The sequence below is a fragment of the Podarcis muralis genome, chromosome 7 (assembly GCF_964188315.1).
Source record: "Podarcis muralis chromosome 7, rPodMur119.hap1.1, whole genome shotgun sequence".
In the NCBI taxonomy this organism is placed as follows: Eukaryota; Metazoa; Chordata; class Lepidosauria; order Squamata; family Lacertidae; genus Podarcis; species Podarcis muralis.
This window is the reverse complement of record NC_135661.1, coordinates 45,385,295-45,400,039: the sequence shown is the minus strand read 5'-3', so window position 1 is coordinate 45,400,039 and position 14,745 is coordinate 45,385,295. Positions and strand designations below refer to the sequence as shown.

The following is a 14,745-nucleotide window of genomic DNA, read 5'->3' as shown; positions in this document are numbered from 1 at the left end:
GGGGCCTATTCCTCAGCCTCTGTGGGCCTGAGGTGTTTGAGACGGCCCGAGCGTTGGTTGCGCCTGAAGCAGTCCAGGCATCACCATGGGACACAATCCAAGAGAAGCTCCGCAACCACTACGCACCAAAGCCGTCCAAGATTGCTGCCCGCCATGCGTTCTACCACAGGAACCAGGCAGAGGGGGAGTCAATCAACAACTACACCACCGCCCTGCGACAGGCTGCAATGCACTGTGAGTTCCGAGACTTAGACGATGCCCTGATGGATCGAATCGTCTGCGGGGTCCGGGACATCCATCTGCAACGGCGTCTCCTAGCCAAGCCAGACCTCACGCTACAGAAAGCCATTGAGGAGGCTGTGGCCTCAGAAGCTGCTGAACGCTCCGCTCAGGAGATCCGCAAGTCCAGCAGCCTGCGTCTTGCTAGGGAGCCCGTTCCGGTGCATCGTGAAAGGGGCCAGCCAGATCGATGTGCACCCTCGACCAGGGTGTCTTTGGCGTCTCCCACGTGTATCCCTTAGCTGCCGGTGGTGCAGGCCTCGACTCCTGGCACCCAACCACATCCAAGATCCGCGCTATCCAGCAGGCCCCCACTCCAAAGAACAAAACGGAGTTGCAGGCGTTCCTGGGGCTGCTGAACTTTTATAACATGTTCCTGCCCCACAAAGCCACAGTGGCTGAGCCTCTTCACCGACTCCTTAGCACTAAGACGCCTTGGGCCTGGGGTCATCGGGAGACGGCGGCCTTCAACGCGGTCAAGGCTCTCCTTTCTTCGGACAGTGTGCTGGTACAGTACAGTGAATCCAGGCCGCTGGTCCTTGCCTGCGACGCCTCACCTTTTGGCATCGGGGCTGTCCTTAGTCACCGTTTTCCAGATGGAAGAGAAGCACCGCTCGCCTACTTTTCCAGGACACTATCTCCGACGGAACGGAATTACAGCCAGCTCGACAAGGAGGCATTGGCACTTGTGGCTGGAGTGAAGAGGTTTCATGAATACCTCTATGGCAGGACTTTTGACCTCATCACTGACCACAAGCCACTCCTGGGCCTCCTCGCCGGTGATCGTCCAACTCCACCGGTCCTCTCACCACGCATGCTGCGATGGACTGTTTTCCTGGCTGCCTACCACTACCGGCTCATCCACCGCCCGGGGAAATCGATGGGCCATGCCGACGCCCTCAGCCGTTGCCCTCTTCCAGCATTTGTGGAAGACCCGGCTCCAGCTTCATCGCTCCTTCTGATTGAGGATCTTCCGGCAGCGCCTGTGTCGGCTGCCACTGTGGCCTCCGCATCTGCCCAGGATCGCACCATCAGCCGGGTGCTCAACTGGGTGTGGAGGGGGTGGCCACAAGGGCCCTTTGCATCGGAGTTCCAGCCCTTCGCAACCAGACAACATGAACTCTCAGCTCATCGCGGCTGTCTGCTGTGGGGAGACCGCGTCGTGATTCCCCAGGGACTCCGTCAGTGCGTCCTGGAGGCTCTGCACGTTGGCCACCCGGGAATTGTCAAAATGAAGGCGTTGGCTCGGTGTTACGTCTGGTGGCCTAATATGGACGATGCCATCACTGCCTGGGTGTCCGCCTGTCAAGCGTGCCAGGAGTCGAGGCCTGCACCACCGGCAGCTAAGGGATACACGTGGGAGACGCCAAAGACACCCTGGTCGAGGGTGCACATCGATCTGGCTGGCCCCTTTCACGGCCGGACCTTTATGGTAGTGGTGGACGCCTATTCCAAATGGCTGGAGGTCGCCCTGATGCCCTCCACCACTACCGAAGCTGTCATCCGGGTGCTGCGAGGCCTGTTTGCAACGCATGGGTGTCCTGATGTCCTTGTCTCTGACAACGGACCGCAGTTCACATCAGGCACGTTTGAGCGGTATCTTTTGGGACTGGGCATCCGCCATGCCCTAACGGCACCCTTTCATCCATCCAGCAACGGGCAAGCGGAAAGAATGGTGCGCTCGACAAAAGAGGCACTGGCGCGCCTGGACCGGGGAGACTGGCATGAGCGGGTCGCCGAATACTTGTTCGCGCAACACATCACCCCTCATGCGGCCACAGGGAGGAGTCCTGCGGAACTGCTTATGGGCCGCCGCCTCAGGTCACTGCTCGACCGGCTACACCCAGACTTTGCCGTGGCTGAACCCCCAGGCTGTGCCAACGCACCACGGTCATTTGTCCCAGGAAACCAGGTCTTTGCCCGGAACTATGTGGGGGACATCCCTTGGGTGCCAGCCACAGTAGTGGGAGTCACTGGACCTCGCTCGTACCAGGTGGCACTCGAAGACGGGCGCTTGTGGCGACGGCACATAGACCAACTTAGGCGCAGGGTTGGGGACTTGGACACTACCGAGGTGCCCCCAACTGCGCTTGCGGCTCCAGAAGAGACACGTACAGATGGCGAGGCTCCACCTACACCTCCCTCGCAAACTGCCAGCGTGGAGCCGAACCAAGCCGTCTCAGAACAGACTCAGACCACTCCACTTGCGGAGGCTCCACTCACAGCAGCGGATCCAGGGGAGTTGGTTCCAACGCCACCTAGGGTCGCACCACAGCCTCAGCGAGAACTGTGTGGCCCTCCGGACTTGGCTACCAGTCCCCAGCGGTCTGGCAGAGTTTCCAAGCGCCCAACTCATTTAAAGGACTATGTTGTTGGACAGGTATCACTGTTGGTCTAAGTATGGGAAATGTAACCGATATGCTTTTGTGCCTAATTGAACCATTACGCGTAGTGCTGTATATAAGGAAACCATTACGATTGTAACTAACGCCTTATCTCGGTGGGGAGGGGTGTTATGTAGTGTAGTTTCACCCTGGGCCAACAGGGGGATACTGTATATAGTGTAGTTTCACCCTGGGCCAACAGGGGGATACTGTATATAGTTTTCACTCAGGTCTGTAGATAGTTTTCACTCAGGTCCGCGGCAGTTATTTTAGGCGGGAACTCTGGGCTGTTGTGGTTACAATGTGACAGCCGGCTGCCTATAAATACAGGCCGGCTGAGCTGTTCACTGTCAGTTCTATTCCAGCTTACCATAATAAAGAGCTACTTGAAGAGATCGCTGTGCCGGCTGCTATGTCAACCCACGACTTAACACAGAGTTAGAGACGGGTGTGGTCAGAGAGAGTATTGAGGGCCTCTTCTGCCCAGCGGTGCCCGTGCTGCCCTGGGTGGGTGCATGGGGTGTGCCCGAGGAGGGCGGAGCGTGAAGGGTGCCTTCGAAGGGAAGGGAGCCAGTGTGGTACAGTGGTTAAGAGCGGTAGACTCGTAATCCGGGGAACCGGGTTTGTGTCTCCACTCCTCCACATGCAGCTGCTGGGTGACCTTGGGCTAGTCACACTTCTTTGAAGTCTCTCAGCCTCACTCACCTCACAGAGTGTTTGTTGTGGGGGAGGAAGGGAAAGGAGAATGTTAGCCGCTGTGAGACTCCTTCAGGTAGTGATAAAGCGGGATATCAAATCCAAACTCCTCCTCTTCTTCTCACATGCCACAGTTCGGGGTAGGAGAGGGGCAGGGAAGCTGCTGTTCACGCTCCCCCTGCTCTCCGCTACCAGGTCAGACATGACCCGGTGACAGAGCTACTGCAGCTGGGCGCAAGGCACCACATCAAGGAGGCTGGGTGGCAGCATTGCCGCTGACCCTCCTACTATCTGCTACTGGGTCAACTCTGACCTGGAAATGGAGCTGCTGCAGCCAAGTGCACCTTGCCACAGCTGAGGGCTGCTCTCTACTGCTGGGTCAGGAGAGCTGCTAGACGTGCAGCAGTGAGGAAGGTGAGCAGCAGTGCCCCCTGATTCAGGGTGGAGCTGCGCCAGGCACAAGTGCTACAGCCAAGCCACAGCATCTTTGGCATGGAGCCAGGCTCTGATGAAGGAGTCTGCTGTGGGGGCGCCTGTTTGCCCCCAGCCATGTTTTTAAAACTCACATTTTTGCCATTTTGTTACCTCCCCCTCGGTGATGACACACGAGGTGGCCCACACCCACCACACCCACCTTCCTATGCCACTGCTTATGCCATTCCTCCTCTGGTTAGTTTTTACATCCTGGTTATTATATTCCCTAGTGACACGGTATGCTTTTTTAGTACTTTTTCACTAATGAACTCAGGATACATGGTGATTTGCTTCACCCCGTTTTTAAATTTTCATAACAACCCTGCAAAGCCAAACAGGCTGAGAGATTGACTGAAGATTTTAATTTGGAACTCTCTGTCCTCTATACCATAATGCCATAATACTTCTTCATTTTTCCATTGCTAATGAGGTTGTTGTTGTTAAAAAAGAGAGATGGCCAACGAGCTAGTCAGCAAATGAGGTGTAGCATCCAGCATAAGATTATCTGAAGATTAAAGGAGGTGCCTACTTCCCATAAAAGCATCTCATGTGATGACCCGACATTCTTTGAAGCAAGCGTTACAAGCATAGAAGCCAAAGGCTGCAGCTCCAAGGGGATGGCAACAGATTTCCCTGTTCAGAGTGTTCTGGTGACAGGATCCAATTCGGGAATTGGCCTGGGTCTGGTGAAGCAGTTTCTGAGGCTGCCAACTCCACCTCAGTGGGTCTTTGCTACTACCCTAGTCCTGGATGGACCAAAAAGCAAGGTGAGGACCAGGAATGTAGCATAAGAGAGTAGTGATGTTACTATGTTGTAAGAATGTAATGTCAGCTTTGTGTGCCTGATGGGGTGCCTGATGTAGTCCGAAACATCTGGAGGGCGCCCGGTTGGAGAGAATGCTGTTGGGCCTTTGGTTTCACCAGTGGCTGCCCTGCTCTGGTGTGACTGTTTTCAGTGGCTCATCTGAGTTGCCCACTGCCTGCCTTGTCTGCTGCTCTCAACACTTCTGTGATGGGCCAGCAGTTCTCACAAGGCTGCCAAAAAGCTGTAGGTCACAGTGCTGCCTCTTAGCGGTCAGTTGAGCTGCGATATAATAGTCTTCGAAAATTACAGCATAGATTAATGGGGAGGGACATAAAAGAAGATCTCTATCACTCTAATTCCACCTGTAGACTGGTTTGTCCAGCAATTATCATTTTGCTGAATTAAGTTTCAACACCTTTTTAAGCCGTTTACCAGCAGAGGAGAGTATTGGCTGTCAGGAAATAAATTAATCCCTTAAACCCCAAGTCAACTCCATGCAGGATTTTTATCTCTTTTAACAGTCTAGTTCCTTCAAAGTACTGTAACTTTGTAATAATGCCAGAAATAGATCAGTGTCTATTTCTACCAGGCTGCCTTACACTCCCTTGTGCCTCCTCAATAACATTTCTCTGTAGAGATTATGGGTATAATCATAGAGACCTTAAGGTATGGTTACCAGATGTCCCCAGTTCCCGGGGACAGTTCCCGGATTTACAAATCTGTCCCTGGACAAAATCCGTCCCCAGAATGTCCCTGGATTTCATTTAATGTCCCCGAATTTATATTTTAAATGTTGTAGATTTATTACTGGGGAATGAATGTTGCGTGAATGGTTCAACGGCACAAGACACATCATATGAGGACTTCCGGCAAGGCAAAATGGCAGGTGCCACAGCAGCGAGCAGCTCCTGAAGCCAGCCAGAGCCAACTGCACTACCAGGCTGGCTCCGGGCTGCTGAGACTGCCGCTGCCACTGCCGAGGGGGAACCAGGGATGCCCGGCTGTCAACTGGGGAATAATAATAATAATAATAATAATAATAATAATAATAATAATAATAATAATAATAATTTATTATTTATACCCCGCCCATCTGGCTGGGCTTCCCCAGTGACACACACACACACCCCGGTGACCCAAATCAAGCCAGCAGCGGGAGCACCCGGCCGACTGCCCATCGGTGCTCCGGGGCCAGGAAAACCCCGGAGACAATGCAGGGAGAAGGAGGAGAGGAGAAGGAGAAGGAAGAAAAAGAGGAAGGAGAAAAAAGAGGGGAGCCCTGACCTTGCCGCGCTGCTGCTGCTGCTGCTGAGGAAGACAGGAAGGAGAGCACCGGGAGGGCAAGGACACATGGCCAAGCCCAGGCCCGACCCGAGGGTACTCCACAGTGGCTAGCACTCCAAGAGAGCAGGCCGGAGTGCAGAGGAAGGCTGTGCGACAGAGGAGACCACAGAGGAGATTTTTTTAAAAAATACCTTAAAAAAAAAAAAAACTTTCACACCCTCTTTTCAGGAAAAAAAAAGTTTCCCCAGATTCTTTAAAAAAAATCTGGTAACCTTACCTTAAGGACTTGTGAGCCAGTTCCGGGTTAGTGCCACCGGCAATGGCGGGCTTCCTCTGATCTGGAGGAACCCGCTCCGTGAAAATCAGGGTCTGGACCGCCACGGTGAGGCGGAGACCCATCAAAAACCACAGGCGGGAAAAGCCTGTGGACCTGGGATTCGGCTGGCACCTTTAGCGCCTCCCCTACTCGCAGGGAAACCCGGCTACGGGGATCCGGAGCGACGTTAGGTGAGCGGCGCGGTGCTTCGAATCGATTGCTCTTTTCACGGAGTGAAGCCGCATTGCTGTTGTCGGAGAGCGCTGACTTTTTTCCTGTGGACAATTGGATTCTAAACAAGTACCCGTGAGTAGAACGGAAAATTGGATTACTAAACTTCGTAATTTGGCACCGGAGTGGGAAGGTCTAAACAGGAAGTCCGCCTTCCGCTTTTGTAAACAGCTTGAAGCAAAGACATCGCAAGCTAAAGTCTGGAAAGTCATCTGTAAAGGACTAAATTCCCATAGGTTAAAACTACAAACCCCCCTTGGAAGCAGGAGAAGAGGGGGGAAATCTTAAATTGTTCAAGCCTGCAGGAGAGGGAGTAAAGAAAGATAAATTTCTATCATCTTGAACCTGGGAACGGGCTGTCAAAGATAGACGTTTGGGGAAAGTTCATTGACTGTGAATAATAACGCATGTTGACAGATAGTTAAATAAGAGAAACATATTGACTCCAATGTTTCCTTTTGCACTAAAAAGGAACAAAGATTTGAAAAACGAAAGCAATTTTGTTGCTGGATCTGCTTGTAAAAGGATGGATACAAATAGAAATTGTTTCCTCTAGAGGGAGCTTTTGAACTGTTGTTGGAGTGGACCTGGGGAACTCTACATCTGTAGAAATTAGAGAGCGTGAGAAACAGGCTCTGACCTTGGATAAGAATGTTGACACAGGAAACCTTAGTGTCTGCTTTGTGCAGGACAAGTGCTTTGTTGGAGCAGCTTCATGCGAAGATGGATTTGATGACTACTGCAATTGATAATTTCGGTCAAACAGTGACCACTGATATAGAACCTGCTCAACAACTGACCCAGGAATCTGCCCTGACAGGGCAAGTTGAGAAGAAGACAAAGGAGGAGGTTGTTGTTGAACCTCAAGTAATACAAGTTGAGAGAGATGCGGCCCTGCAGGAGCATAAGCTGTCGTTTCTGAGGACTGAATCTGGAGTGAGGCAGACTTGGAGAGACGGAGTCCTGTCGGGACTGGAGATGGCAAGTTGGTCAGATCCTCCTATGCAGCGATGCTCTGACCTTTGGGATTTGGTTTTGGGCCAGGAGGAGATTGGAGTGGTCGAGGCACTCAACTTTGGAGGGGCATTGAAGTATATTTTGGAATATTTTTGGGATTTTAGTGCTAACCATGGAGAACGGGCTGACCGGCCGAGAAGGGATAAAGACACTCTTAGGTTGTTCCCCCAAGATCTACTCCTCAGAGACAAAGGAAGGAAATTAAGAACAAGACCAGCAGAAGACAAAGTAAAGTGCAGGTACAATTATGAAGAAGATCTGCAGAAGGGACATGAAAAAGGGTTAAGAGCCTCGGACATAAGATCACCAGGTTGATGGACTAGATGGAACAGATAGAAAGGACTGACAGAACCCGAGACCAGAAAGAAGAGACGGTGGATGAAGATTGGCAGAAAGTTTAAAAATTCATTTAGAGAAATATTGCAAAATTAACGACTGTTAGGAAAATCTTGGAATGAAACTATTAGGCTTTAGTAGAAATGTTATAAGGAGTTATGTATAAATATGTTTTTAAGTTTTAGGGTTTTTTTATGGTAAGATAAGGCTAAAATAAAGACAACTAAAGGACAGAATACAGTGAAAGATGGAAAGGATTTGCTGAGATAATTAATAATTAGAATACAAAAAAGGGAGGTGTGAGGAGGTCAAGGAAACAAGTTAATGAAGATAAGGGTATGGGAATATTGGATTTGTTTTTAAATTTATTTTTTTGTTCTTGTTTTTGATTTTGGTGTATTGTATGTTTGGTACTTTTTATTGATTTGTATTGTTTAATCTCTTTTTTCTTTGCTTTTCCTCCTTCTCTTTTTTCTGTAACTGTAAATTCCCAATAAATATCATTTTTTTAAAAAAAGGACTTGTGAGCCAGGATTAAAGTTTTAATAAAATGATTAAAAAGTATTTCTTAGGAAAAAGGTTTTATCTTATGAATGGTTCCATTCAAACAAAGCGATCCCCAAAGGAGCTAATAGAGAAATTAAAATAAGACCAATGCATCCTACTAGCCTTTAAATAAAACAGTGTCCTAACAGCTGAAGTCTTACACTGGAATTTATGTTGATCCTCCACAGTTTCCCTTCAATACATTCCCCTGTGGGCAACTTTCTGGGGGCTGGGGGGGGGGGTCAGAAGCAAAAGTGGGCCAGGCAACAGATATGGCTGCTGCCCTTGTATAATCGGCTACGTGCCACTGATGCAAAAGTCTACATACACCTCTCTCCATCCTCCATCAGAACAAGTAAAAGGCACTGTGACAGTACAAGGGCATATTTCAGTCAGGCAAAAGCATTGAGGAGGGTGTAGAGCAATGCCAGTGAGGGGTATGACCTGGTGAGAAAGAGGCTGTGGTCTCGGGAGAGTTACGAAGCCTGCATAGAGGGAGGAGGAGAATGAGGACTTTCAGACTCCTTACCACTTTTCCTTGCCCCAGGTTTTCTGTCCATCTCTGATGGTGTGCTCACCCTATTAATATTGGAGAGGAGGATGTTATCCTGGCAAGGGTTTGCTCTGAGTGAGATTCCTAAGTGTCTGTTACTCTGCTAAGCATTTTTAGGAACCAGCTCTAAGGCTCTGGGTCTCTCTTGCTGCCTAGTTCCAGTTTAATCAAGGAGGTAAAACATTTCTTTTTTGACAGGAAATAAAGGAGTTGGCCTGCCAGCATCAGAATCTGGTGGTGGTGCAGCTGGGTAAGTCTCACGTTCCAAGTGTGGGATGAATAGACATTCCCAGCACCAGTGGAAACCAGTACAGTCCACAAAGCAGTAACTGGAAAACAAGATGACTTGCTCCCCTGTTACAGAATATCAGTGATAAGTACTTTTGATTCTTCCCACAACTTCACTGAAGCTTTGAAATGAGATGCACCTATATGTAGTCTCTATCCATATCATCACATAATAGATGTGTGGGGAAGGTTTGGCCCACCATATGTTGCAGAACTACAACTCCCATCATCCTTGGCCATTGACTATGTTTTCTGGGACTGATGAGAGTTGTAGTTCAGCAACAATTGGAGAGCCATAAAGGAACTTTCCAAAATGGCTTACAAAGGCATGGGCTAACACTGTCTCTTATGGGTACTCTACTTTTCTGTGTCTGTGAATACATATAGAAGCAATATGACACAGAGAGGCAAGGCTTCCAGAACAGGTACCACAACCCCTTGTATGTTACCATAGTCCACAGAATAAAGTTCAGGCACCTCTCCACTGACGCACAACCACTGATGTACACATCATTTTTGGCACCTCAAGGGGCAGGGAGGGGGCAGAACAGGGCAGAAGGGGGGAAGAATAGGTCAGAGGCAGAACAGGATAGACTTGCACAAGTGCTGCTGCAAAACCCATACATATGTGGGGATTCCCCTATACATTGGTACCTCGGGTTACATACGCTTCAGGTTACATATGCTTCAGGTTACAGACTCCACTAACCCAGAAATATTACCTCAGGTTAAGAACTTTGCTTCAGGATGAGCACAGAAATCACGCCTGTGGCGTAACAGCAGTGGGAGGACCCGTTAGCTAAAGTGGTACCTTAGGTTAAGAACAGTTTCAGTTTAAGAATGGGCCTCTGGAACGAATTAAGTACTTAACCTGAGGTATTACTGTACTTGGGACTCACAGTGGCCTTGTTTAGGGCTCAGCTTTACCTTCTATGTGTCTAATTGTCCCAAATATTTCATAAAAAGTAAAGAATAAAATGTTGGAAGTGAAACTGCAGGGATCATTCAGTGTGCTTCATAAAAGTTAATTATGTTAGTGTAAGGTTACCAGATTTTTTAAAATGAATCCGGGGACACTTTTCAACTTCAATAGGAATGATATGATTTTGTCAGGGAACTGATTGTAAATCCAGGGACTGTCCCCGGAAACAGGGACGTGTGGTAACCTTATGCTAGTGTTGAAGTCAATTAGTTATGAATCAGCTGGGTGGAGGTGTTGATTAGGAAGCATGCAAAGCAGCCTAAGCAGTTTTCTTCTATATGTACCTTTGGCTGAATGTCTTCTTGCTACAGTATATGCAAGGCCTGAACTGAGAGAGACAAAATTTCCCCACAGCTTTCTCCCTAAATTACACACAGTAAAGTGTTGCCAAACTTTTCTCTCTGAATTCCACCTACATTAAGTACTTTGGCCTTACAATTGCCTTGCTTTGAGCTCATTTTCTGACAGAGTGATATGAATGTGGTGCAAGCATTTTTAAAAATCAGGCCCTCACTGTGCTCCCTGTAAAAACACACACACCTCCATGATTCAGAGAAGCACTTGTTCTTCCTCCTCAAGTGGACTGTGGTAGCTGCTACGCTAACAAAAAGAGCTGACAGGCCAAGGTGACAAATACGTGGACTGAAAAGCACCTCTCAAACTTGTAATCTGTAAGATCCCCCCAAGCCACCTGCCTTGGTAGTTTTAAAAGGGCCTTTTTATTAGTCCCTTGGGCATCCCCACACCACTCAGTTCTTAAGGGCTTAGAAATGTCATTCTGCAGATGTCACTGACCTCCAGAGCATCAAGGCAGCTGTGGAGCAAGTGCAAAGGTGTGTTGGAGAATGTGGATTGAACCTCCTGATGAACAATGCTGGTGTTATTTCTGGAAACGACCTGGAGAAAGAAAATGCAAAGGACATGGCAGATGTATATGCCGTCAATACTATTGGGCCACTTCAGGTGAGCCAGGTAAGTTTTTGCTTTTCATGGGGCTGCAAAACCCTTTACTCACTACCTATTGCCATGGTAATAACTGTGATGTTCTGGCCCTTTGGGAGAATTAAACAAAACTAACAAACTGTGTAGGAGAAAAGCAGTATTTGTTTGAGCAATTAATCTTCATGAGGATTTTAAGAAAATAATTGCAATCTGATATGGAAATTCAGAGAATTGAACTTAAGGTAGGAAAAATGATAAACCAACATTGATAGATCCACCAGTCGCTGAACATCAGTCTGGCATAAAAATAGGAATGCTTTCTACCTTTCCTTCCCCAGACGTTTAATGGGGCTGCTCTCATGAACATGCAGACAATTTTTTTTAATAGAACGGCTCAATATGGCTACTTTCTGGAAAACAGATGACATTAATGCCTTTCCTATCTTAGTGTGCTGTGCACACACATAGTAAAAGAGAGAGATTGCAGAAGTTGTGGGAGAAGGACAACTTTAAAATGCCAAGAAGCAAACTAGAAGGAAGAAACATGGGTGAGACCTTAGAATAGAGCAGCTTCAGGACCTGTTGGGGGCTGCATAAAATGAGGCCAGGGCACAGGTTGCCCAGCTGTGCATTCAAACAATTCTAAATGTATACTAAGTCTTACAGGACTTCTTGTGCAAAAGCTTATAGAAAGTATTAATTTTAGAATGAATGATTTTAGAGTGTTGTTTATGCGGAACTTTTGTACTGTTTATTGTTGTTAGCCGCCCTGAGCCCGGCTAAGGCTGGGGAGGGCGGGATATAAATAAAAATTATTATTATTATTATTATTATTATTATTATTATTATTATTATTATTATTGGATCAGAAATCCTAATTCTGCTACAAGCATTGTTCATATATACCTTCAACTTTATACAGTGCATCCAGTGCTTTCCTCTGGTATCACTGCCCTAGGATAACTGCATTCATTGACCTAACAACAGCCATGATCTCTATTCTCTTTTAGGCATTTCTGCCCCTGCTGAAGATGGCAGCTCAGAGATATCCCCAGGAAGGGCTGAGCTGCTGCAAGGCAGCCATTATCAATACATCCAGTGCTGCAGGCTCCATAGAACTTATGCTGGCATGGGAAAGAAAGATGACTGTTGCCTATCGCTGCAGTAAGGTACCTTATGTGAAATCCATGTGCAGCCTCCTCTGCCCTGCTGCGACTATCTTTCCAAATGATAGCTGTATGTGTGCATCTGGGCAATAATCATGCATTGCCCACAGATAAATGTTGAGAGACAAACTTCCGTTGTGAGGATGTTGCATTTTCTAAATCTGTGGATGGCATTAAGGGAAGATGCCGGGATATTTTCTACAAATAAATAGCATGTGTACAGTCTTTTTCTTCTTGCAGAACATAGAACCAACATCGAAAGCTAGATATCAGTTAGCAAAATGATGCAGCCAACAAGCATGGAGAACACTCACAAATGCCTGTCAAAAATCTTGTTCAAGAGTGGTGTCCATGATAGATAACTTCCAAGTTGCTAGTTTTTGTGTCAGGAATGTCAATGATGTCCAGTTTCTCTTACAAACCTCTCTGCCTCCAAATCCTTTCTAGCCACCTTGCAGTAATTCATATTAAGCAGCTCCCCACAGTTCAATGCACCCTCTGCTCATGGTTTGTTTTTTCTCCCTTGCAGGCTGCTTTAAACATGCTCACCAAATGCCAGTCACTCACGTATCCAGCTTATGGGATTCTGTGTGTTTGCATCCATCCTGGCTGGGTGAAAACTCAAGGCATGCAAGTAAGTGCTCAAGGCTTTTGGTAATCATGGAAAAGGTGGACAGCCCTATAGGATGATATTTCTTTTAACAAATTGCTTGACATTTTTAGTTGGATGGTGGTGCCTGAGTAGCTCCAGTGCCCCATCCTTCACTGCTTGGAGGTATTAAAAGCACAAGAAAAGGGCAATGAAGGCAGCATCTATGAGTTGGTGCTTCTAATAATATCCAGAATTGCTCCTGGAAAAGCAAGCATAGTCCTCTGAGGCCTTACAGTGATCTGCTATCCTTTGGCATGCATGGCCACTTGGTTGTCTTTCATAAAGCAATGTTTAATGTGCAGACTGAAATCCTATAAGCAAGACATCCAACAGCATCTAGGCCTTCTGCTATTTGATGCTCAAGAATGACTTTTCCCGAACTTAATAAATCCTTCACTTACAATATTTTTCTTCACAGGAGGCGGACCTGACTGTAGAAGAGAGTACACGAGGAATAATTCAAGTTCTCTCCACACTTTCTGAGGTGGATAACGGTACCTTTGTGGACTGGGAAGGACGCAGAGTACCCTGGTGAGGGATTTGTTTCACGATGCCAGGGGGTTTAACACTCTAGGATTCTGCCTAGAGAGCATCCAATAAACTGCCTGGGATTCAAGGAAAAATGTTTTTGACTCTCCCTTCAGAAGGTTCCATTGAAGATTAGTTTTCACGCAGAATTGTTTTTAAGGACTAGCCATGGATTGAAAGATCTTTCAGTCTGAGAGTCACATTCCCTCAGGAGCCCCCTTATGGTATAAAAACATAATAAAACATTAAACATTAAAAAAATACTTCCCTACACAGGGCTGTCTTCTAGTTGTTGTCTTCTAAAGGTTGTACTGTATAGTTACCTATCTCCTTGGCTCGGGGGTTGCATAACTCCATACTCTCCCAGCATTTCTCTGATGAAAATAGGGATAGCCTAAGCAAAGGAGGGGCATTCTGGTCCAGGATGAAATCAGAAACAACAATGGCTTCTGTAAATCTGGGACTGTCTCCGGAAAATAGGGACACTCAGAGGGTTTGTATGTGTAAATAAAACCACTGTCAAAAAGATACCACATTCTTCAGTGATACTATTCCAAAGAAACTGAGCCCAAGGGAAGCAATAGCACCCATGACCCAGGTGTGCTGGGTTCCCTTTGGGCCCAGTGTAGGGTCCATTGGAGCCTGCCCATGACCCCACAAGGATGGCGCACCTGCCATGAAGTCTCTCACTGGTCTGAGATTGGGATTCACGTAACACACACTTCCTCTGTCCAAGCAAGGGGGACCTATCATCACTGCTCAAGGACATGTTTCAGCCACGAAAAAGCTCTTGAGGAGGTTGTGAAGAAGAGTTAGAGACGGGTGTGGTCAGAGAGAGTATTGAGGGCCTCTTCTGCCCAGCGGTGCCCGTGCTGCCCTGGGTGGGTGCATGGGGTGTGCCCGAGGAGGGCGGAGCGTGAAGGGTGCCTTCAAAGGGGAGCCAGTGTGGTGAAGTGGTTAAGAGCGGTAGACTCGTAATCTGGGGAACCGGGTTCGTGTCTCCGCTCCTCCACATGCAGCTGCTGGGTGACCTTGGGCCAGTCACACTTCTTTGAAGTCTCTCAGCCTCACTCACCTCACAGAGTGTTTGTTGTGGGGGAGGAAGGGAAAGGAGAATGTTAGCTGCTGTGAGACTCCTTCGGGTAGTGATAAAGCGGGATATCAAATCCAAACTCCTCTTCTTCTTCTCACGTGCCACAGTTCGGGGTAGGAGAGGGGCAGGGAAGCTGCTGTTCACGCTCCCCCTGCTCTCTGCTACCAGGTCAG

The 14,745-nt window shown here is 47.9% G+C and overlaps 1 protein-coding gene across 1 annotated transcript; it reads left to right on the top strand.

The window, feature by feature from the left end:
- Window positions 1–3,957: 3,957 nt before the first annotated feature.
- On the top strand, window positions 3,958–13,555 carry LOC144328390 (C-signal-like). Its single transcript, XM_077931408.1, has 7 exons — window positions 3,958–4,028; window positions 4,375–4,600; window positions 9,120–9,171; window positions 10,976–11,163; window positions 12,144–12,302; window positions 12,829–12,933; window positions 13,370–13,555. Exons 1-7 carry the CDS (start codon window positions 3,958–3,960, stop codon window positions 13,484–13,486), a joined length of 918 nt encoding a protein of 305 aa, XP_077787534.1. The 3' UTR covers window positions 13,487–13,555.
- Window positions 13,556–14,745: the final 1,190 nt, after the last annotated feature.

What these genes read in the sequence shown, in the direction of transcription:
- LOC144328390 (XM_077931408.1), top strand. Translation starts at nt 3,958, where the DNA reads ATGACACACGAGGTGGCCCACACCCACCACACCCACCTTCCTATGCCA. An exon ending in CTTATGCCATTCCTCCTCTG is followed by an intron (nt 4,029 to 4,374) that starts GTTAGTTTTTAC and finishes TTCCCATAAAAG; the next exon opens with CATCTCATGTGATGACCCGA. An exon ending in TTGCCTATCGCTGCAGTAAG is followed by an intron (nt 12,303 to 12,828) that starts GTACCTTATGTG and finishes TCTCCCTTGCAG; the next exon opens with GCTGCTTTAAACATGCTCAC.